The sequence below is a fragment of the Oncorhynchus clarkii genome, chromosome 4 (genome assembly GCF_045791955.1).
Source record: "Oncorhynchus clarkii lewisi isolate Uvic-CL-2024 chromosome 4, UVic_Ocla_1.0, whole genome shotgun sequence".
NCBI lineage: Eukaryota > Metazoa > Chordata > Actinopteri > Salmoniformes > Salmonidae > Oncorhynchus > Oncorhynchus clarkii.
Genome location: NC_092150.1, coordinates 4,120,946 through 4,142,837, shown reverse-complemented (window position 1 = coordinate 4,142,837; position 21,892 = coordinate 4,120,946). Strand labels below are relative to the sequence as shown.

General features: G+C 42.9%; 1 protein-coding gene across 4 annotated transcripts; it reads right to left on the bottom strand.

Annotated features, from left to right (window-relative positions):
• Positions 1–4,367: 4,367 nt before the first annotated feature.
• Positions 4,368–15,004, bottom strand: LOC139406309 (tripartite motif-containing protein 16-like). 4 transcript variants are annotated; one of them, XM_071148791.1, is made up of 8 exons: positions 14,354–15,004; positions 13,824–13,919; positions 11,503–11,736; positions 6,006–6,165; positions 5,821–5,880; positions 5,519–5,589; positions 5,305–5,476; positions 4,706–4,870 (listed from the first exon to the last, which is right to left on the bottom strand). In XM_071148791.1, exons 1-8 carry the CDS (start codon positions 14,948–14,950, stop codon positions 4,839–4,841), a joined length of 1,422 nt encoding a protein of 473 aa, XP_071004892.1. In that variant the 5' UTR covers positions 14,951–15,004; the 3' UTR covers positions 4,706–4,838. The 4 variants fall into 4 exon arrangements, with proteins under 4 accessions (XP_071004890.1, XP_071004892.1, XP_071004889.1 ...); XM_071148789.1 differs by having other exon boundaries at positions 4,368–4,870; positions 5,305–5,589; XM_071148788.1 differs by having other exon boundaries at positions 4,771–5,476.
• Positions 15,005–21,892: the final 6,888 nt, after the last annotated feature.

Genomic DNA, 21,892 nt, shown 5'->3' with positions numbered 1-21,892 from the left:
ATGGCTCTAATCTGATAGTGGTAGTGGGGTGGAAGATGTCTAGTCTCCTTTATGGCTCTAATCTGATAGTGGTAGTGGGGTGGTAGATGTCTAGCCTCCCTTATGGGTCAAATCAAATCAAATCAAATTGTATTTGTCACATACACATGGTTAGCAGATGTTAATGCGAGTGTAGCGAAATGCTTGTGCTTCTTGTTCCGACAATGCAGTAATAACCAACGAGTAATCTAGCTAACGATTCCCAAAACTACTACCTTATACACATAAGTGTAAAGGGATAAAGAATATGTACATAAAGATATATGAATGAGTGATGGTACAGAGCGGCATAGGCAAGATGCAGTAGATGGTATCAAGTACAGTATATACATATGAGATGAGTATGTAAACAATGTGGCATAGTTTAAAGTGGCTAGTGATACATGTATTACATAAAGATGCAGTAGATGATATAGAGTACAGTATATACGTATACATATGAGATAAATAATGTAGGGTAAGTAACATTATATAAGGTAGCATTGTTTAAAGTGGCTAGTGATATATTTTTACATCAATTCCCATCAATTCCCATTATTAAAGTGGCTGGAGTTGAGTCAGTGTGTTGGCAGCAGCCACTCAATGTTAGTGGTGGCTGTTTAACAGTCTGATGGCCTTGAGATAGAAGCTGTTTTTCAGTCTCTCGGTCCCAGCTTTGATGCACCTGTACTGACCTCGCCTTCTGGACGATAGCGGGGTGAACAGGCAGTGGCTCGGGTGGTTGTTGTCCTTGATGATCTTTATGGCCTTCCTGTGACATCGGGTGGTGTAGGTGTCCTGGAGGGCAGGTAGTTTGCCCCCGGTGATGCGTTGTGCAGGCCTCACTACCCTCTGGAGAGCCTTACGGTTGTGGGCGGAGCAGTTGCCGTACCAGGTGGTGATACAGCCCGACAGGATGCTCTCGATTGTGCATCTGTAGAAGTTTGTGAGTGCTTTTGGTGACAAGCCAAATTTTTTCAGCCTCCTGAGGTTGAAGAGGCGCTGCTGTGCCTTCTTCACGATGCTGTCTGTGTGGGTGGACCAATTCAGTTTGTCTGTGATGTGTACGCCGAGGAACTTAAAACTTACTACCCTCTCCACTACTGTTCCATCGATGTGGATAGGGGGGTGTTCCCTCTGCTATTTCCTGAAGTCCACAATCATCACCTTAGTTTTGTTGACGTTGAGTGTGAGGATATTTTCCTGACACCACACTCCGAGGGCCCTCACCTCCTCCCTGTAGGCCGTCTCATCGTTGTTGGTAATCAAGCCTACCACTGTTGTGTCGTCCGCAAACTTGATGATTGAGTTGGAGGCGTGCGTGGCCACGCAGTCGTGGGTGAACAGGGAGTACAGGAGAGGGCTCAGAACGCACCCTTGTGGGGCCCCAGTGTTGAGGATCAGCGGGGTGGAGATGTTGTTACCTACCCTCACCACCTGGGGGCGGCCCGTCAGGAAGTCCAGTACCCAGTTGCACAGGGCGGGTTCGAGACCCAGGGTCTCGAGCTTGATGACGAGTTTGGAGGGTACTATGGTGTTAAATGCTGAGCTGTAGTCGATGAACAGCATTCTCACATAGGTATTCCTCATGTCCAGATGGGTTAGGGCAGTGTGCCGTGTGGTTGAGATTGCATCGTCTGTGGACCTATTTGGGCGGTAAGCAAATTGGAGTGGGTCTAGGGTGTCAGGTAGGGTGGAGGTGATATGGTCCTTGACTAGTCTCTCAAAGCACTTCATGATGACGGAAGTGAGTGCTACGGGGCGGTAGTCGTTTAGCTCAGTTACCTTAGCTTTCTTGGGAACAGGAACAATGGTGGCCCTCTTGAAGCATGTGGGAACAGCAGACTGGTATAGGGATTGATTGAATATGTCCGTAAACACACCGGCCAGCTGGTCTGCGCATGCTCTCAGGGCGCGGCTGGGGATGCCGTCTGGGCCTGCAGCCTTGCGAGGGTTAACACGTTTAAATGTCTTACTCACCTCGGCTGCAGTGAAGGAGAGTCCGCATGTTTTCGTTGCAGGCCGTGTCAGTGGCACTGTATTGTCCTCAAAGCGGGCAAAAAAGTTATTTAGTCTGCCTGGGAGCAAGGCATCCTGGTCCGTGACTGGGCTGGATTTCTTTTTGTAATCCGTGATTGACTGTAGACCCTGCCACATACCTCTTGTGTCTGAACCGTTGAATTGAGATTCTACTTTGTCTCTATACTGACGCTTAGCTTGTTTGATTGCCTTGCGGAGGGAATAGCTACACTGTTTGTGTTCGATCATGTTTCCGGCCACCTTGCCCTGATTAAAAGCAGTGGGTAGCACTTTCAGTTTCACGCGAATGCTGCCATCAATCCACGGTTTCTGGTTTGGTAATGTTTTAATCGTTGTGTCGCGATACGAAACCTTCAGCCCCGCCCCTTGGCCGGCAGCGGGGTGCTAGTGGTGGTTAGCGTCCCGTTCCCTGGATTGGACAGGGCACTATAGATACTTCAGGCTATCTCGGTATAACCAGGACCGCTCGCGTAGCCCTGCCTCTCCTTCTTTATCGATACGTTGTCCTGGTAGAGAGGTCTTTTGCCTTGTCACTCTCAACGGTCTAGCTCTAGCTGGGATGTGTGAACCCCACGTTTATCCTCTAGACTCTTTGCTTCACCACTAATTGGTCCTTGAGTTGTTATTAAGCACTAGTCCTACCAGTCTCTATATGATTTCCTTCAGGTTGAGTATTTCCCTTCTGTGATGTATCTAGTTTAAAGTGTGAAGACCTTTAGTCAACTTAGTCTCACTACTCTGCCCGTCGGCTATGTATCGCTTGGTTAATAAAACTTAGATAGATCGATAAGACAATTAAATGAATCACTACTGGACACACCTTCCTCCTTGTCTTTTAATGGTAACTCATTCTGTCATAGAGCATTGATCCCCGTTTCCAGTGTCCCGGTAGAGGGGAGTGTCAAAGTTGTTATCTCCCTTGCCGTTAACTGTCTTGGGAGGGCGTTTTACTCGAAACAAAATAAGACTACCGTTTATTTTTGAAAACACTCTGTTTTTTGTCTTTTACAATCAAACACACTTCAAAATACACAATTTGTTACTTGGTCACACACAGCGTTAATCAAAAACATGCAAATGCCTTAATGCTCTATAATGCCTGGTACAATGATAACACTTATTTCTAATAAACTGTAATAGTTGAAATTAATTACCTTTAATAGTTGACAGGAAGACCCACGAGATCAGGAGCAGAGTTTCAATCGGTCAGAGTTCTAAGGATTTAGTTTCGGTATCGATTCCTCCTATGAGAGATCGGTGGTTCACTTAAATTTCGAGATTCAAGTTAGTCTGGAGAGACCCTTCTCGCCCCAGAGGATATATCCGAGGCTGGCTGCGACACTCGACCGGGCTGTAGTATTGTGCTCGGTGGCAACAAGACAAAACAGGCTCCGGGTCAACTGGCGGCAGGATCAGTCTATGATAATCTCCTGGTTCCTAGGCGAGTGGTTCAACGTTGGTCTACCGCAGTGTCTGTGGCAATAAGCCTTGGCCGGAATGTTGAGCTCAATCAGTTAAGATATTGTTGACCCATAATACTCATCAAGATAAGACGGGCGCAAGTCAAATGACGACAAGAGCAACTGTTCAATAGGCAAGCGGCACGAACCTGAGTTCCAGCAAGTTAGAATCTATAGATAATTTGAGTAGTTCAACTATATTTCGAGATTCAAGTTAATCTGGAGGGACGAGAGATAAAGGGGACAATGGGGCCAGGGGGGCAAGTATGGACTATCAATACAGATACTGTATGTAGAACCATAGTAAAGACCAGTATGGACTATCAATACAGATACTGTATGTAGAACCATAGTAAAGACCAGTATGGACTATCAATACAGGTACTGTATGTAGAACCATAGTAAAGACCAGTATGGACTATCAATACAAAGTGACCATTTAGAATGAGGCCCAGTTCAATGAGAGGAAGTCTTAACAGAACTGGGGGATGACAGACAGGAAGTGGGGTGGTGGAGATCTAATATATTTTGTGCCAAACACTAAAGCATGATATTGTAATAAATCTACACCCTATTCCCCATGTAGAACACTACTTTAGACCTGGTCAGAAGCACCGTAGTGCACTACATAGGGAATAGGGAACCATTTGGAACAGAGACAGTAATTCCCCTGAACATCTTCCTCTTCCTCATCTGGTTTCTTGAACAGCCCTTCACTCCTCCCCTCTTCCTCCCCTCCTCCCTTTTCATTCTATTCTATCAGCCACACCACTAGCTCACCTCCACACAATACATTTACAAGTTAAAGACACACCTTGGAATAAATAACAAAGGAAAACTATTACTAGATGAAGTTGAGTGTTTTTTATTATTTCCCATCACCATAAATCATATTTAATCACTGAACAGTAGCAGACCCAACTTCATCTGTTCCTGACTCTGGATAGTGGATTAAAAAGACCATCAATCTCCAATGATATTAAAGTACTATTCTGAACATTACTGATATACTGAGTGGCAAGTCAAGATATCTGCTGGTTTTGTTTGGTCAACAGCACCACCTGCTGGACAGGTTTAATGTTGCTGGACTGAGCAGTATGGGAGGATGAAAGATGACACATTTAGGGCCGGTTTCCTGGACATCTACATTGAACATACTGTTTAGTCCAGGACTAGGATTCATCTGTGTCTGGGAAACCAGACCATATAGTTTAGTAGAAAGTAAGTGATACCAGCTTGCAGTGGGCTGACTAGTCCTGAATTGTCCTTTAGTTCCTGGACCATTTTCCATGCAGCTCCAGGTGACAGAGAACACATCAATTAGGACCGAGCCAACAAGCTGATCAATGATACTGAGGAGAATTACATAGAGACAGAGAACCAACTGAGAAAACATATCAATGGTTCTGAATGACAACCAATATACATCAACACCAGACATCATGATTCATGGAAATGTACAAGATTAAAACATTGTATTGAATTTGAATTAATAACAAATCAGTTTACAATTTAACCAGCTCAGCAGTACCATGATAATCATAGAGCCAAAACCCAGGATAGAGGGGCTGAGTGAATGTGGTCTGGACTCTGTGGAGGAGGGTCATTGTGTCAGAGACACTGTAGAAGGACAGAGTACCTGCCTTGTGATCCAGGTACACTCCTACTCTGGAGGACTGAGGGCCTGATACTTTAGTCACAACATTATTGTGTCTGAAACAATAATCACCTCTATAGTAATATAAACTCCAGGACTTGTTATTGAATCCAAATCCACCATCATTACCTCTCTCTGTTCTGCTGATGTCTTTATATGAGACTGCTGTAATAACATCACCAGTCCTCTCCACCTCCCAGTAACAGCGTCCAGACAGACCCTCTCTACACAGAACCTGACACCAGTTGGTGAATCTGTCTGGATGGTCAGGATATGGTTGGACTTGGCCTGTATAGGTCACCTTTCTTTTCCCTTTAGACAGAGAGAGGAGTGTGTAGGTCACCTTTCTGTTCCCTTCAGACAGAGAGAGGCGTGTGTCTGCTGTGTTTGGGTCCAGTGTGAGCTGACAGGAATCTGGGAGAAGAGCAGAGACCAATGAGGGGAGTCAGAACAATAAGTTAAGTCAGATACTGGATCTACCCTGTCTTTGATTAGAGCACAGCAGAGATCAAATCAGAGAAATATGAGGAGTCAGATAGATACCCAGTCTTTGATTAGATCTACTATTGCTATATATTTCTAGAGGGATTGTTAGGAGTGTCAGTAAAAAGAGACTGTTAGTTACTTCACAATAAGGAGACTCACATTGTAACAACTGTTCTCTGGTCTTGGGCTCTGGAGGCAGTACAACATCCACTATATTCACTACAGACACACAAACACATTGACAGAGAGAGGGAATGTTATCATCAGACCATATTCCACATGTATATGACTAGTAGGGAACTTTCAATGGTCTAAAGTTGATGTTCTTATTGTTTTCAACACACCTGTAGTGGGGATCTTGGTCCATTCTCCTTTAAGGAAGTCTTCTAGTTTCTCTCTCAGTTCAGACACAGTCTTACTCACATCTCCAAAGTACTGAAGAGGACGGACAACGATGCTTGGTAAGTCTGAAGATACACTGATACTGGAGAGAGACTGATAACTCTGGAGAGAGAGCGAGAGAGAGACTGATAACTCTGGAGAGAGAGAGAGAGAGACACAGAGACTGATAACTCTGGAGAGAGAGAGAGAGAGAGACTGATACCTCTGGAGAGAGAGAGAGAGGGAGACTGATAACTCTGGAGAGAGAGAGAGAGAGAGAGACTGATACCTCTGGAGAGAGAGAGAGAGACTGATACCTCTGGAGAGAGAGAGAGAGAGAGAGAGACTGATACCTCTGGAGAGAGAGAGAGAGATAGACTGATAACTCTGGAGAGAGAGAGAGAGAGAGAGAGACTGATACCTCTGGAGAGAGAGAGAGACTGATACCTCTGGCGAGAGAGAGAGACTGATACCTCTGGAGAGAGAGAGAGAGAGAGACTGATACCTCTGGAGAGAGAGAGAGAGAGAGAGACAGAGAGAGGGAGAGACAGAGAGAGAGACAGAGAGAGAGAGAGAGACCGACAGAGAGAGGGAGAGAAAGGGACGGAGAGAGGTGTATGTATGTGTGTATGTATGTATGTATGTATGTGTGTATATGTGTATGTATGTATGTGTGTATATGTGTATGTGCATGTATGTATATATATATATATTGTATGTATGGGTGTGTGTGTGTATGTGTGTATTATGTATATATATATATATATATATATATATATATATATATATATATATATATATATATATATATAGTATTTTTTTTAATTTTTTTTCGATGTACTTTACTCAAACCAGTGAATATCACTTATTATAAATGAGATCATTAACTATCAGCTCTTGGAATATCCAGGGCCTATACTCTTCACATTTTGGTTATAAAACAACTAATCCAGAATTGATTAAAAACATCAAGGGACAGGACATCATAATCCTACTGGAAACATGGTGTCGTGGAGACATAGATACTCAGTGTCCCTCAGGCTATAGAGAAAGTTTACTACCATCAATCAAACATAAAAATGTTAAACGGGGCCGAGACTCAGGTGGAATCATCATTTGGCATAAGCAGGACTTATGAAGAAGAAGAAGAAGAAATTAACTGGCAATATTCATTCAAAAAAACAGCCCAATAAACTTTACAACATAAACCAATCGTTCAGATGGGCTCCAAACAGTGCAGAGACATTCATTGAAACATTGAACTCAAATGAAATGATGAACTCTATACAGTTTTTCAATAACTCACAGTACCAAAACAATAAAGATGGTGTCAATTCAGCTACCCAAAACATCAACTGCATATTCCAAAAAGCAGCATCGAAAGCAAATTTGAGAAAACCAAAGCAATGCAACATCAGAAGCAAAAATCTAAATGTTTCTGACAAATGGTTTGATAATGAATGTAAAACAATTAGAAAACACCTAAGACAAATGTCAAACAAAAAACATAAGCAGCAAAACAACCCAGAGCTACGATATGAATACTTTGAAACTCTGAAACAGTATAAACAAACACTGAAATGCAAGAAATTGAATTATACCAACAAGACACTTGATGAAATTGAAAACGCAATTGACCAAAATCAGTTCTGGGACATGTGGAACAATTTAAGCACAACAAAGCCACAATAATTAGCCATACAAGATGTAGGAATTTGGAAAACTTACTTTGATAATCTATACAAAAACATCCCACAAAAAGACTTACAACAGAACCAATTAGAAATTAAAGAAAAATTGAACATCCTGGAATCAGTCATTAAAAACAACCAAAATCCATTAGATTACTCAATAACCCAACAAGAACTAAATGAAAAGCTAAAATCTATTAAATCAAAAAAGGCTTGTGGTGTAGACAACATCAGAAATGAAATGCTGAAAAACAGCACACCTGAGTTGCAAAATGCTGTGCTTAGATTGTTCAACATGGTTTTAACTTCTGGCTGCTTCCCTGATGTCTGGAACCAGGGGCTCATCTCCCCTATCCACAAAAGTGGAGACAAATCAGACCCCAATAATTACAGGGGAATTTGCGTCAACAGTAACTTGGGAAAGATTTTCTGTAGCATTTTGAATTCAAGAATTCAAACCTTTCTTCAAGAAAAAAATGTAATAAGTAAATGTCAAATTGGCTTTCTCCCTAACCATCGCACTACTGACCATATATACACCTTACACACACTAATTAATAAACACGTCCACCAAAAAAAAGAGGGCAAAATCTTTGCTTGCTTTATTGACTTTAAAAAAGCATTTGATTCGATTTGGCACGAAGGGCTATTCTACAAAATTCTACAAAGTGGGCTTGGTGGTAAGGTGTATGACTTAATAAAATGTATGTACACAGAAAACAAGTGTGCAATAAAAATCAAAAACCAAAGAACAGAATTTTTTTCACAATGTCGAGGTGTGAGACAAGGCTGCAATTTGAGTCCAAATCTTTTCAACATTTATATCAATGAATTAGCAGACATGTTGGACCAATCTCCAGCCCCAGGACTCACACTATTTGACACAGAGGTGAAATACCTGCTATATGCTGATGACTTGGTACTTCTATCACCAACCAAAGAAGGTCTTCAACAAAACATTAATATTCTGGAGCAATATTGCCATAATTGGGCCCTGGCAGTAAATTTCCAAAAAACTAAAATCATGATTTTCCAAAAAAAACCCAAATGTCAGAAACACAAATGTAAATTCACCCTGAACAACACCTTAATTGAACACACTAAAAATTACACCTACCTTGGTCTGACCATATCTGCATCGGGAAACTTTAATATGGCAGTGAAGGCACTCAAAGAAAAAGCCCGCAGAGCAATGTATGCAATAAAAATGAAATTATTCAAAATCAACATCCCAATTAGAATTTGGACTAAAATATTTGACAGTGTAATCCTACCAATAGCACTTTACGGAAGTGAGGTTTGGGGGCCACTCAATAAACTGGATTTTAAAATGTGGGACAAACATCCAATTGAAGCCCTACATGCAGAATTCTGTCGGAAAATTCTACAAGTCCAGAGAAATACACCAACTATTGCATGTAGGGCAGAATTGGGCCGTTTTCCAGTAATAATGAAAATACAGAAAAGATCATTAAAATTTTGGCTACATCTAAATTCAAGTCCAAATTCGAGTCTGCGATTTAAAGCACTTCAAGCCCAAGAGCTGAGCCCAGAAACGAGCCCTCTCAGTCAGATGGTGTTGGACCTCACCAACCAAGCTGACACCAGCACTGCTTCAAAAGAAAGAATTCCAATAAACAAAATCATGAACCAATCAAAGGAATCATATTTACAATACTGGAAAAACGAAACAAAATCCCAAAGCCGACTAAATTGCTATCTGACCCTAAACAGAGAATATGAATTGGCTGATTATCTCTACTCTGTCAGAGATACGAAGCAGAGACAGATCCTTACCAAGTACAGGCTGAGTGACCACCGATTGGCAATAGAAACCGGCAGACATAAAAAGACATGGCTACCCAAAGAGGAGCGTGTATGTGGTCACTGCATGACAGGGGAGGTAGAGACAGAGATGCACTTTCTCCTTTACTGTGATAAATATTCCTCACAAAGAGACTCATTATTCACAGAAATGACTACATATATTCCACATTTTTACAAATTGAACCCAGAGGAAAAACTAAGAATACTCATGGGCGAAGGAGCAATGGCTCCTCTTGCAGCCAAATATGTATTTTCCTGCCATAGCCTGAGGGACACTGAATAATAACATCTGCATAGTAAACAGTAACTTACTTATGATTACTATTATTGTTATTACTATAATTATTAATGTTTACTGTAGACTGTTACCATTTTATTGTTATTATTTTTGTATTTAATTTTGTATTATTATTTACTACCATTTTATATTATTATTTGCTATCATTTATAATTTTGTTACAATGTATATTGTATACATTGTTGCTTTGGCAATATTTACACAATGTTTTTCATGCCAATAAAGCAGCTTGAATTTGAATTTGAATTTGAGTGAGACGGACAGAGAGAGAGTGAGACGGACAGATAGAGGGACGGACACAGAGAGAGAGGGACGGACAGAGAGAGAGAGGGATGGACAGAGAGAGAGAGAGGGACAGAGAGAGAGAGAGAGAGAGAGGGATGGACAGAGAGAGAGAGAGAGAGAGAGAGAGAGGGACGGACAGAGAGAGAGAGAGAAAGAGAGAGAGGGGGACGGACAGAGAGAGAGAGAGAGGGACGGACAGAGAGAGAGAGAGAGGGACGGACAGAGAGAGAGAGAGAGGGACAACAGAGAGAGAGAGGGACGGACAGAGAGAGAGAGGGAAGGACGGACAGAGAGAGAGAGAGGGACGGACAGAGAAGGAGAGAGGGGGAAGGACAGAGAGAGAGAGGGACGACAGAGAGAGAGAGGGACGACAGAGAGAGAGAGGGACGACAGAGAGAGAGAGGGACAACAGAGAGAGAAAGAGGGACGACAGAGAGAGAGAGAGGGACGACAGAGAGAGAGAGAGGGACGACAGCGAGAGAGAGGGACGGACAGAGAGAGAGAGGGACGGACAGAGAGAGAGAGGGACGGACAGAGAGAGAGAGAGGGGTGGACAGAGAGAGAGAGAGGGGTGGACAGAGATAGAGAGAGACAGAGAGACAGAGAGAGAAAGGGACGGACAGAGAGAGAGAGGGACGGACCAAGAGAGAGAGGGACGACAGAGAGAGAGAGGGACGACAGAGAGAGAGAGAGGGATGACAGAGAGAGAGAGGGACGACAGAGAGAGAGAGAGGGACGGACAGAGAGAGAGAGAGGGACGGACAGAGAGAGAGAGGGACGGACAGAGAGAGAGAGAGGGGTGGACAGAGAGAGAGAGAGGGGTGGAGAGAGAGAGAGAGAGGGGTGGACAGAGAGAGAGAGGGGTGGACAGAAAGAGAGAGAGAGACGGACCGAGAGAGAGAGAGGGTCGGACAGAGAGAGGGAGGGATGGACAGAGAGAGAGAGGGATGGACAGAGAGAGAGAGAGGGACGGACAGAGAGAGAGAGAGGGACGGACAGAGAGGAACGGACAGAGAGAGAGGAACGGACAGACAGAGAGAGAGAGGGAGCGACAGGGACGGACAGAGAGAGAGGGACGACAGAGAGAGAGTGACACACAGAGAGAGAGAGGGACGGACACAGAGAGAGAGGAACGGACAGACAGAGAGAGAGAGGGAGTGACAGGGACGGACAGAGAGAGAGGGACGACAGAGAGAGAGTGACACACAGAGAGGGAGAGGGACGGACAGAGAGAGGGAGAGACCGACAGAGAGAGGGACAGACAGGGAAAGAGAGAGAGACAGGACAACATAATGATTGAGATTAATAGTTTCACATTAAGTTAATTTCATATCACATGTAACAAGACAGTTTAGTTACCTGGAGGAAATGGATGTGATCCTCTGTGTGTGAGAGCTGCTCCAGCTCAGTACTTCTCTTCCTCAGCTCAGCTATCTCCTGCTTCAGTTGCTCCAGGAGTCCTTCAGCTTGACTCACTTGAGCCTTCTCTTGGGCTCTGATCAGCTCCTTCACCTCAGATCTCCTTCTCTCAATGGAGCGGATCAGCTCAGTAAAGATCTGATCACTGTCCTCCACTGCTGACTGTGCAGAGAGCTGGAGAGAGAGAGAGACAGAGAAAGAGAGAGAGAGAGAAAGAGAGAGAAATACAGAGTGAGACAGTAGGTTCAGTAGCCTCTCTGCACCTCATTGAGTCAGACCTCTGCCACCCTGCTCTCCAGGTCCACCAGGCCTTGTCCTCCCTCCAGACAGACAGGTACAGAACACCTCTTGGTCCTGCTCTACTCTCCTCCCTCCTGGACAGACAGGTACAGAACACCTCTTGGTCCTGCTCTACTCTCCTCCCTCCTGGACAGACAGGTACAGAACACCTCTTGGTCCTGCTCTACTCTCCTCCCTCCTGGACAGACAGGTACAGAACACCTCTTGGTCCTGCTCTACTCTCCTCCCTCCTGGACAGACAGGTAGAGAACTCCTCTTGGTCCTGCTCTACTCTCCTCCCTCCTGGACAGACAGGTACAGAACACCTCTTGGTCCTGCTCTACTCTCCTCCCTATATATATATATCATCAAAAACACCTGTTGTATTCAGCATTTCACTGTCAGGTAAAAACACATTGTATTCATGTGACTAATACAATTTGATTTGATTTAGTCCTATTAGACTAATAACCCTCAAATCTTTTTTTAGGGAGGCGTCTGCTATATCTGCTCCTGCACCATGACAACTAACCCTACACTCATTAAAAACCCACTACCCCATTCCACTACTTTGACCCTATCTGCTCCATCACCATGACAACTAACCCTACACTCATTAAAAACCCACTACCCCATTCCACTACTTTGACCCTATCTGCTCCATCACCATGCCAACTAACCTACACTCATTAAAAACCCACTACCCCATGTCATGGGATAATCAGAATTTGTTGGTAACATATGTAAGATGTTTTATATTTATCAAATGTGTGTAAGTTAATTCTCATCAGAATGGTATTTTTGTATAATACTGTGGCCAGGTTGCAGTTATCTGTTCTATGTCAAAACTAAGTTGCATGGGCCGGAGAGAGGGGAGAGGTCAAAGTATCATCGTGTGTAAACATGTCTTTTGCTCCACTGTGTGTGTGCCAGTTCACTCCCTAGTTTTCCCATCGGAGATGGCAGTGTCTGGAATCATTCTCCTCTCCGTGAGCTTGTCCAGGATTGGTTGTATTTAGAGTTGGTTGCATCTAAATGACAATTTGATATATGCAGGGTTGGTTTATGGTTCTGGGGTTTGAGTAAGGAGACAAAGCTGAACGATTTATTATGTCTATGCTGTCTTATCCTGTGTGTCTTTACTATAAAGGACCTCATTTACAATGTGGAAGGGGCTCTCAGAGAATTCATGGTTAGACACTGAATCAATCTGAGAGTCACAGGGTTGTGATAGAGCTCATATAATTAAAGATGGACTTTGATAACTAACTCTGACTTGTGTGTGTGGTTTGCTCCCATGATTTGGTAAATAGAAGAAATTTCCACGACACCCATTCCACTACTTTGACCCTATCTGCTCCATCACCATGACAACGACCTGGGAGGACTGGACACCACCACTCAACACACCCTGGAACTCTTCTGAAGTCAAATCTCATATGACCAAATACTTCTCTGGTTCTGAACTCTTCTCCACACCTTCTACCTCACTGAACTCTCCCTCATTCATTTCCATTTCACCTCCAGGACTCAGTCTGGGGCACGACTCACTCTGTTTGCACTTGAATTATAATATTTGAAATCTCTATTAATTTGTAACTTTTGTGTGTGTAATGTTTACTGTTAATTTCTGATTGTTTATTTCACTTTTGTTTATTGTCTATTTCACTTGCTTTGGCAATGTAAACATATATTTCCATGCCAATAAAGCCCTATGAATTTACTTCAATTGAGAGAGAGACAGTTCCATTTTAACGTCTAGGGGACATGAGTCGTCATGGTTACTCATGGTTATGTGATGAGGCAGCCCAGTCGGTTACATGAACCAGTCTATTCTCTGAAAGGGGTCCAGACAGCCTGTTCCCAACAGTGGGGTCAGTGGGATTAAATAGGGGCCCCTCTCTCTCTCTCTCTCTCTCTCTCTCTCTCTGACTGGAGGAGAGAAGTGAAATGGTGTGTCTCCTCTGGTCAACAATACTCACCTTGAAAGACTCCACAGCCTGTTGGAGCTCCTTCAGCTCCTTCTCTCTCTCCTGGAATCTCTGCTGGACCTTCTGCTGACTCATCCCCAGCTGCCTCTGTGGAGAATCACTCTTCAATGAGCTATCAAGCTTTATTAGTCCAGTAGATCAATAGTATAGTAATGTGACATAGGACCCATAGAGAGGAAGGTCTACAATCCTGAGGAAGTCTGTTTACAATATTATATTATGTTGCTATGTGAATGATTATAGTTTTTATGGTAGGCCTACATGTATCAAGGGGTTGAGACTGAACTTTGGACTCATAAAAGGCCATTCAGAATGATAATAGTGTTTGACTTTAGAACATGGAGATACATTTGGAGAATCTGGGTTAACATATCTATATACTCAAGGTTTGTGTTCATATTTGTGGATCCATTTTATATTGTATATAATATAATGATCTCATATTCAAACAGATTTAGTTCCTACTGTATCTTTAATTCTTTGTTTATCAGACAGTCACCAACAAGTTGTTCTGGTCTTACCTGTTTCTCAGTCCTCTCTGCTGCAGCTGACACTGTATCATGGCCTTTATGTTCATCCATCACACACTGATAACAGATACACTGCTGATCGGTACGACAGTAAACCTCCAGCAGTTTGTCATGATGAGAGCAGATCTTCTCCTGTAGTTGTGCCGTGGCTTTGACCAGCTTGTGCTTCTTCAAAGCAGGAGATTCATAGTGAGATTGGAGGTGAGTATCACAGTAAGAGGCCAGACACACCAGACAGGACATGAGGGCTTTCTGCTTTCTGGTCCCAGTGCAGAAATCACACGCCACATCTCCAGGTCCAGCATAGCACAGAGCAGGAGGGGGAGCAGCCTGGAGTCCTGTCTTCCTCAGTTTCTCCACCAGCTCAGCCAACATGTTATTTTTCCTCAGATTAGGCCTTGGAGTGAAGGTCTCTCTGCACTGAGGACAGCTATAGACCCCTTTCAGAACATCCTGATCCCAGCAGCCCTCAATACAGCTCCTACAGTAACTGTGTCCACAGATAGTAGTGACCGGCTCCTTCAGTAGATCCAGACAGACAGAACAACAGAACTGGTCCTGGTCCAGCAGAACTCCCTGCTGAGCCATTTGGACGGTTGTTCACTCTCACACAGACAGACGACAGAGAGACTCAGATCAGTTTAGTTTCCTCAGAAGAGAGTTTGTGGGAAGGGGAGGGACTTCCTGGTTCTGCCAGAGGGCTGGGGTTAGAAGGAGGGAGGGGTTAGAGGAATGGAGGAAGAGAGAGAGGAACTGCATGCAACAGCAAGAGGGAGACAAATAGTTTTGTTCCAAGGTTAGAGCCCTTAACATGGAAAAAATGACATAATGAATCTTAAAATGTGAGTTGTTAGAATATATGAAGGGTAACAGTTTCTATGAAGTACGTATGTATCATTATTTTAATGACCTTTGTAATGCCTTATAATACACCTGTGTGTTGTAATTCATCGATAAGGACTGAGGAGGTGTGGTATATAGTTAATATACAGTACCACAGATAAGGACTGAGGAGGTGTGGTATTTAGTTAATATACAGTACCACAGATAAGGACTGAGGAGGTGTGGTATATAGTTAATATACAGTACCACAGATAAGGCCTGAGGAGGTGTGGTATATAGTTAATATACAGTACCACAGATAAGGACTGAGGAGGAGTGGTATATAGTTAATATACAGTACCACAGATAAGGACTGAGGAGGTGTGGTATATAGTTAATATACAGTACCACAGATAAGGACTGAGGAGGTGTGGTATATAGTTAATATACAGTACCACAGATAAGGCCTGAGGAGGTGTGGTATATAGTTAATATACAGTACCACAGATAAGGACTGAGGAGGTGTGGTATATAGTTAATATACAGTACCACAGATAAGGACTGAGGAGGTGTGGTATATAGTTAATATACAGTACCACAGATAAGGACTGAGGAGGTGTGAGAGAGAAGTAGACGGTAAAAATTTTGATTGATGACCCTGTGTCCATGATGACATGTACATGTCCAAATATGGGCATCCGTCCAGGACATCCTGTTCCTGTGGTCACGTGTTAGAGGGTGTGTTATTTTATATCTATATTGTGTCTATTCCTTTGAAGTTGTCATGCTGATTGATGTCTAGCGACCTGGTTGAACTGGGGGGGTTCTGTGTTTGAACTTTTGAAAGAGAATGGCCCCACACCCCTCAGTTTTATTGTCCTTATGCTTGCTATCTATGAAGCAGGAATGTGTGTGTATGTGTGTGTGTGTATATGTGTGTGTGTGTGTGTGTGTGTGTGTGTGTGTGTGTATGTGTATGTGTATGTGTGTGTGTGTGTGTGTGTGTGTGTGTGTGTGTTTGTGTCTGTGTATGTGTGTGTGTGTGTGTGTGTGTGTGTGATGTGTGATGTGTGATGTGTGTGTGTGTGTGTGTGTGTGTCCATTTCAACCTTTCAACAACAATAAAACAGAAATCTGGGTGGCTGTTAACTAAAATAATGGCCTAACATAGACAATCACCCAACACAAGCACCTAACATAGACAATCACCCAACACAAGCACCTAACATAGACAATCACCCCACAATGACAACACAGGCTACCTAAATATGGTTCCCCATCAGAGACAACGACTAACACAGGCCTCTGATTGAAAACAATATCAGGCCAAACACAGAAAAAAGACAAACTAGACATACAGCATAGAATGCCCACTCAGATCACACCCATACCAAACTAAACCTATAAACATACATAGCAAACTATGGTCAGGGCGTGACACAAACCTATTGGGAATTATTGATCATTTAAAATGTACCTGTTTTCCGTATAGAATGACTTGTATACAGATTATATTACATCTTGTTGTGTTTTGGCTTAGTGGTTGTTTCTTTACTAACTAGGAAAACTCAACAGTGTGTTAGTCTGAGAAACATTATTAGGCTGGTTGGTTTATTGTTGTTGAAAGCTTGAAATGTACACGCATTGAGAAGTGATATTGCAGCAACAGTTTTAAAGGTGGTAATCGTATCATATATATATATATATCCTTGCCTGTTTGAATTAGAGCTCCTTTTATTAGAGCTCCTTTAAAGTGTTTTCATCACCGCCTGGTAAACACATTCTTGTAAATGGTCTACGTTGACATTTCTGGTTATGTCTCACATGTAACATAATAATACTAAAGATTATGATAATAATGTTATATTATTTTTATAATAATACATATCTGCAAACCAAATGTATTTCTGAAAACCCCTTTTTGCATCTTCAATAGTTGTAGATGTTCCAACGTTCGTAGATGATCCTCAGGGGTCATATAACAACCTGGGTTGTTGTAGAGTGGGCATAAGTTCAACACTCAGGAGTCAATGTCCTAGCTTTTGTCTTTTTCATAGCCTGTGAGAGAGAATATATTCCACAGCCTTGGTTTCTAATCATACTTTCTAATCAATAAGCGGGTCAAGTAGACCCTAAGAGGGCAGAAGTTATTGTTTACAAACAGTGTGAATAAAAAACATTGTTTTATTGTATAAATAGTCTTCATTTTTAAAAACATACATGTAAATGCCTAGAATTAATACCTATGGTGATTCTGTGCAATGCCCTTGGTCCACAGTTGTGCTTTGGTTGTTGGGGCGTGGAATGTGTAGCGAGTGGGTTGAGGTTCCCAGGGGGAGTTGTCGGGACGTTTAAATTCTCGGTTCTTGGAGTGTTTGGAAAACCTTTCATACAAAAAGACAGAATACTGTCTGTTTCATCGGTTCCTCCGATGTCGTTCAGTTTCCCTAATGCATCCAAGTCACCCGTTGTGTCAGTTGTCCATCATACCTAAAAAAGATATATATAAACAAAAATTATATATTTAAAAAAAAAATCGTTTGCCCCCCCTGTTTAAAACACAAATAACTCGTGTTTAATATTACAATAATATCCCGATAATATTCAAACAAAACTTAAAATATATTTTTCACTTACTCAGCTCCCGAAATATCCATTAGGAGGGCTTCACAGACTATGTTATCTGTCCTGGGACTGCTGCCTGGTGTCTTACGACGTCGTTCAGAGTGCACACTTTTCTTTTTCTTTTAATATTCTTGGGTATGTGATTATTTGGATTTACGCCTAAAAATGTGTGATCGTGAAGGGGCGCCGTAAAGGACAGGGCGCCGTTTGCTTCTGAGAATCTACGTCTAACAGTCGCTTCCCAATCACTTATGTCCAGTAGCCTTCAGAAATATCCATTAGGAGGGATTCACTTATTCACATCTCTTTTTGAATCTGTCCTGGCAGCTAAATATTCGGGGCTGTGGGTTTGCACTAAAGCTGTGGTAACATAGTGTTAAAGTACATGCTCCACGTTCTGTCCCTAACTAGGAGGTGTTTCGAGAATTTTTTTTTGTTTCATAATGGTTACATGTTCAGTACACACCCCTGCATTCTATATTAGAAAGTAGGCTGTTGGTCTTTGAGGTCCGTTATGTCAATTTGCCTTTATACATCTCATTGACCTACTGTCAACTCCCTCAGTTGTAAACATCTACAATAATCATTAGACGTATGCGTCAGAGTTATCATACCACGTGTCGGGGTTTGTATAGAGTTGGGTAAATCCGCTCTTTTGCTCCCCCTTTACTTGGGTAATAATCTCCAAGCTGCTCTAAGCGGTGATGTTTTTGGTGTCTCTAGGTTCATCTCTAGACTGGTGAATGAGGCCTGTTACAACTTTCTGACAAAACCTTTAAAGGTAGTTTGTGAAACCGTAAAGGCCTTTCATAAAGAGGCTGTCATGATTGCCTGTGCCACATATTTAACACGTATTGCTTGTTACCTAATACTACTGTTGTACATTTAATATCAACTAGCAGATTTCGTCGCATTTGCACAAATTCTGTCATGTTACTGTGGTCTTTTTAAAAGTCAATAAATATGTGTGTAAAGTGTACATGTTTGTTTCACTGTAGATTTGTTTAAGCCCTCCTAGAAACATCTAATTTCATCCCACAGCCTTAATTTCATAATCTGTGTAGAAGCTGTTTAGCCATAAGTAAAGGCCTTTCATAAAGCGGCTGTCATGATAAACCTGAATCTGAAATGACCTTTAGGATCTTTTCTTTGGGGTTCTAATCTCCCCAGGTGTACAGGCCCTGAAATTTCTTAGGCTTGAGCCATCTGGAAGCTCTGTGCCTGTACATATAAAGAGAACTAAATAGGAAACTAGGCTGAGAAACATTATTTAGATGGCTGTTTTTATTGTTGTTGAAAGCTTGAAATGGACACAATGCCTAGACACACACACACACACACACACACACACACACACACACACACACACACACACACACACACACACATCACACATCTCACACACACACACACACACACACATACACAGACACACACACACACACACACACATACACATACATACACACCCACACATATACACACACACACACACACACACACACATTCCTGCTTCATAGATAGCAACCATAAGGGCAATAAAACTGAGGGGTGTGGGGCCATTCTCTTTCAAAAGTTCAAACACAGAACCCCCCCAGTTCAACCAGGTCGCTAGACATCAATCAGCATGACAACTTCAAAGGAATAGACACAATATAGATATAAAATAACACACCCTCTAACACGTGACCACAGGAACAGGATGTCCTGGACGGATGCCCATATTTGGACATGTACATGTCATCTGTACACAGGGTCATCAATCAAACGTTGAAAACAAACTAACTACTGAAGAAGTAAAAGGAATATACAGTGTTACCATCCATGGGTGACCTATACAGAGACCAGAGAGAAAGGGAAGAAAGAAAGAGAGAAGAAGGACGACTGGAAAATAACAAGTTGAAACATTATGAAAAGAGAAGAGGAAGTTGATAGAAGATCTGCAGGTGCTGATTGCTGATAAGATGAAAGAGACAATGGAGACAGATGATGTGGATGAAAGTAAAGAGCTAAAAGAGGTCAGACAAGCCACGGAAAAGGTAAAGACAATACCAGAGGGAGATAGAAGAGTGTGAAAGGAGGACTAGAAACTGCACTGAGGAAGGCCCAGCTTTCACAGATCGAGAAAGGTGGTGGTTTTACTCACAATATGATGGCTGCATTGTTTCTACAGGCTCACCACAACCACAGCCTGCAGGTCCCCCACAGTCACATCAGTCACACCTGTGAACCTGGTGGCTAAAGGGTATGTGCTTTTCACCACTAAGCATTATGGTGACCAACAGACATGGACAGGAAGAGGAGGTGGGCCCGCCATGGCCCTTCCTGACTGGAACAACACTCAACGCTGGACCTGTGGGCAGTTGGGGCATGTGAGTTCACAGTGTGGGGGAAATGAAAGAGGACCATTTATAATAGACACTGGATCTCACTGTTCCTGTTTTGGCAAATCAGGACAAGTTGTTTGGGCTTCTCTGAGCAAATCATCAGTAACAATAACAGGGACATCGGGACAGCCCAGGAATGTGTACTGGACAAAAACTTGTTTGATGAAACTCTGCTTGACTCTGACATGGTGCTGTTATATTCGGAGATATTCCAAATTCTTGTGATCGGTCCAAACCAAAAATAGATGTTCTGCTCCCTCCAGCCAGTGTCTCCACTCCTCCAGTGTCATCTTGACCACCAGGAGTTCTCGGTTGGTCGTAGTTTCTTTCTGCAGAGTTGAGACGATAGGACAGGAAGGCACAGGGATGGAGCTTTATGTCCTGGATGGATCGCAGCGACAGGATAGCCCCCACTCCAACGTCAGAAGCATCGACCTCGACCACAAACTGACGGGACGGGTCCGGATGGACGAGGTTGAGGGCTGTAGTGAATTGATGCTTCAGGTCCACAAAGGCTCTGTCAACCGCTGGGAACCATATGAACAGTAGATTGGGAGAGGTGAGTGCCAAGAGTGGGGCTGCCAGAGTGCTGTAGCCTCGAATGAAACACCGGTAGAAATGGGCAAACCCCATGAAATGTTGTAGCTGCACCCTGGACGTAGGTTGGGGCAAATCAGCTAAATGCTTTCATCTTTTCCGGGTCCATCTGGACATTTCCTTCAGCGATGACATATCCCAGAAAGGAGAGGGTAGAACGGTAGAACTCGCATTTCTCCGCTTTCACAAATAACTGGTTCTCCAGGAGGCGCTGAAGGACTTGTCGAACATGGAGGACGTGTTATTGGGCAGGGAAAAAAACAGGACATCGTCGAGGTAGACAAACACAAAATGATTTAACATGTCCCGGAGCACATCGTTTACCAGGGCTTGGGATATTCCACAGCTGCAAGAAAAGTTCTATATATTATTGAAACAATGTTGCGATTGTTTGTGAGAATGCCAACAGGTGTGGTTCCCTTGGGGGAGAGATTCTATTGGGGAAAGGTTCCTGTGGGGGTTGACATTGAAGCCAAGGGGAATAGGGTGTGTGTGTGCTCAAACACACATCCATGTGGGGGTCTGGGAGAGGAAGTGTGTCCATCTGATGAATGGGCATGTGCCTGAACAAAATGTTATACACTAGTTATAGTCTTCATTTGTAATTACATTTTTGAGCGGGAACACCACAGGTGTACAAAAGTTAAATAAAACACCCAATATTTCATGAAAATCATCAACGTGTTTTTTGTGTGTTTAGATGCCCTGTGTGGACAAAATCATGGAACCTTATGACAATCAGATTATATTAACTACATTTTTCAGAGAGAAAACTTGCAAATCGGTCCAAGTCAACCAGAACACAGCAGGAGGGTTAAATATGTATTTCAAATACATATAACAGAAATACTGCCCATCTCTGTCTCCACATTATCTTCTGTAACATGTTGAAGGGAAGTCCTGCTGTTGGAAGTGTACTCACCCTAAAGCCACTCTCCAATTAGGACCACATCCTAGTTAAGCAGTACACCTTGCTGCAGTCAACTCGTTTGGTGAGGCACCATGCGGTTGGTGGGTCTCCAACCCAGCCACTACCTCATAGAGTATTCTACTACCAGGTTGGAGCGAAAATGAAAAAAATACTATTTCAAAATATAGA

Bases quoted from the DNA above. Each gene is read 5' to 3' on its own strand.
- LOC139406309 (XM_071148787.1), bottom strand. From the start codon at position 14,950: ATGGCTCAGCAGGGAGTTCTGCTGGACCAGGACCAGTTCTGTTGTTCT. The intron at 13,920-14,353 runs GTAAGACCAGAA...GATTCTCCACAG, and splicing joins CAGAGAGGACTGAGAAACAG to AGGCAGCTGGGGATGAGTCA. The intron at 5,590-5,820 runs GTGAGTCTCCTT...CTCTTCTCCCAG, and splicing joins CAGAGAACAGTTGTTACAAT to ATTCCTGTCAGCTCACACTG.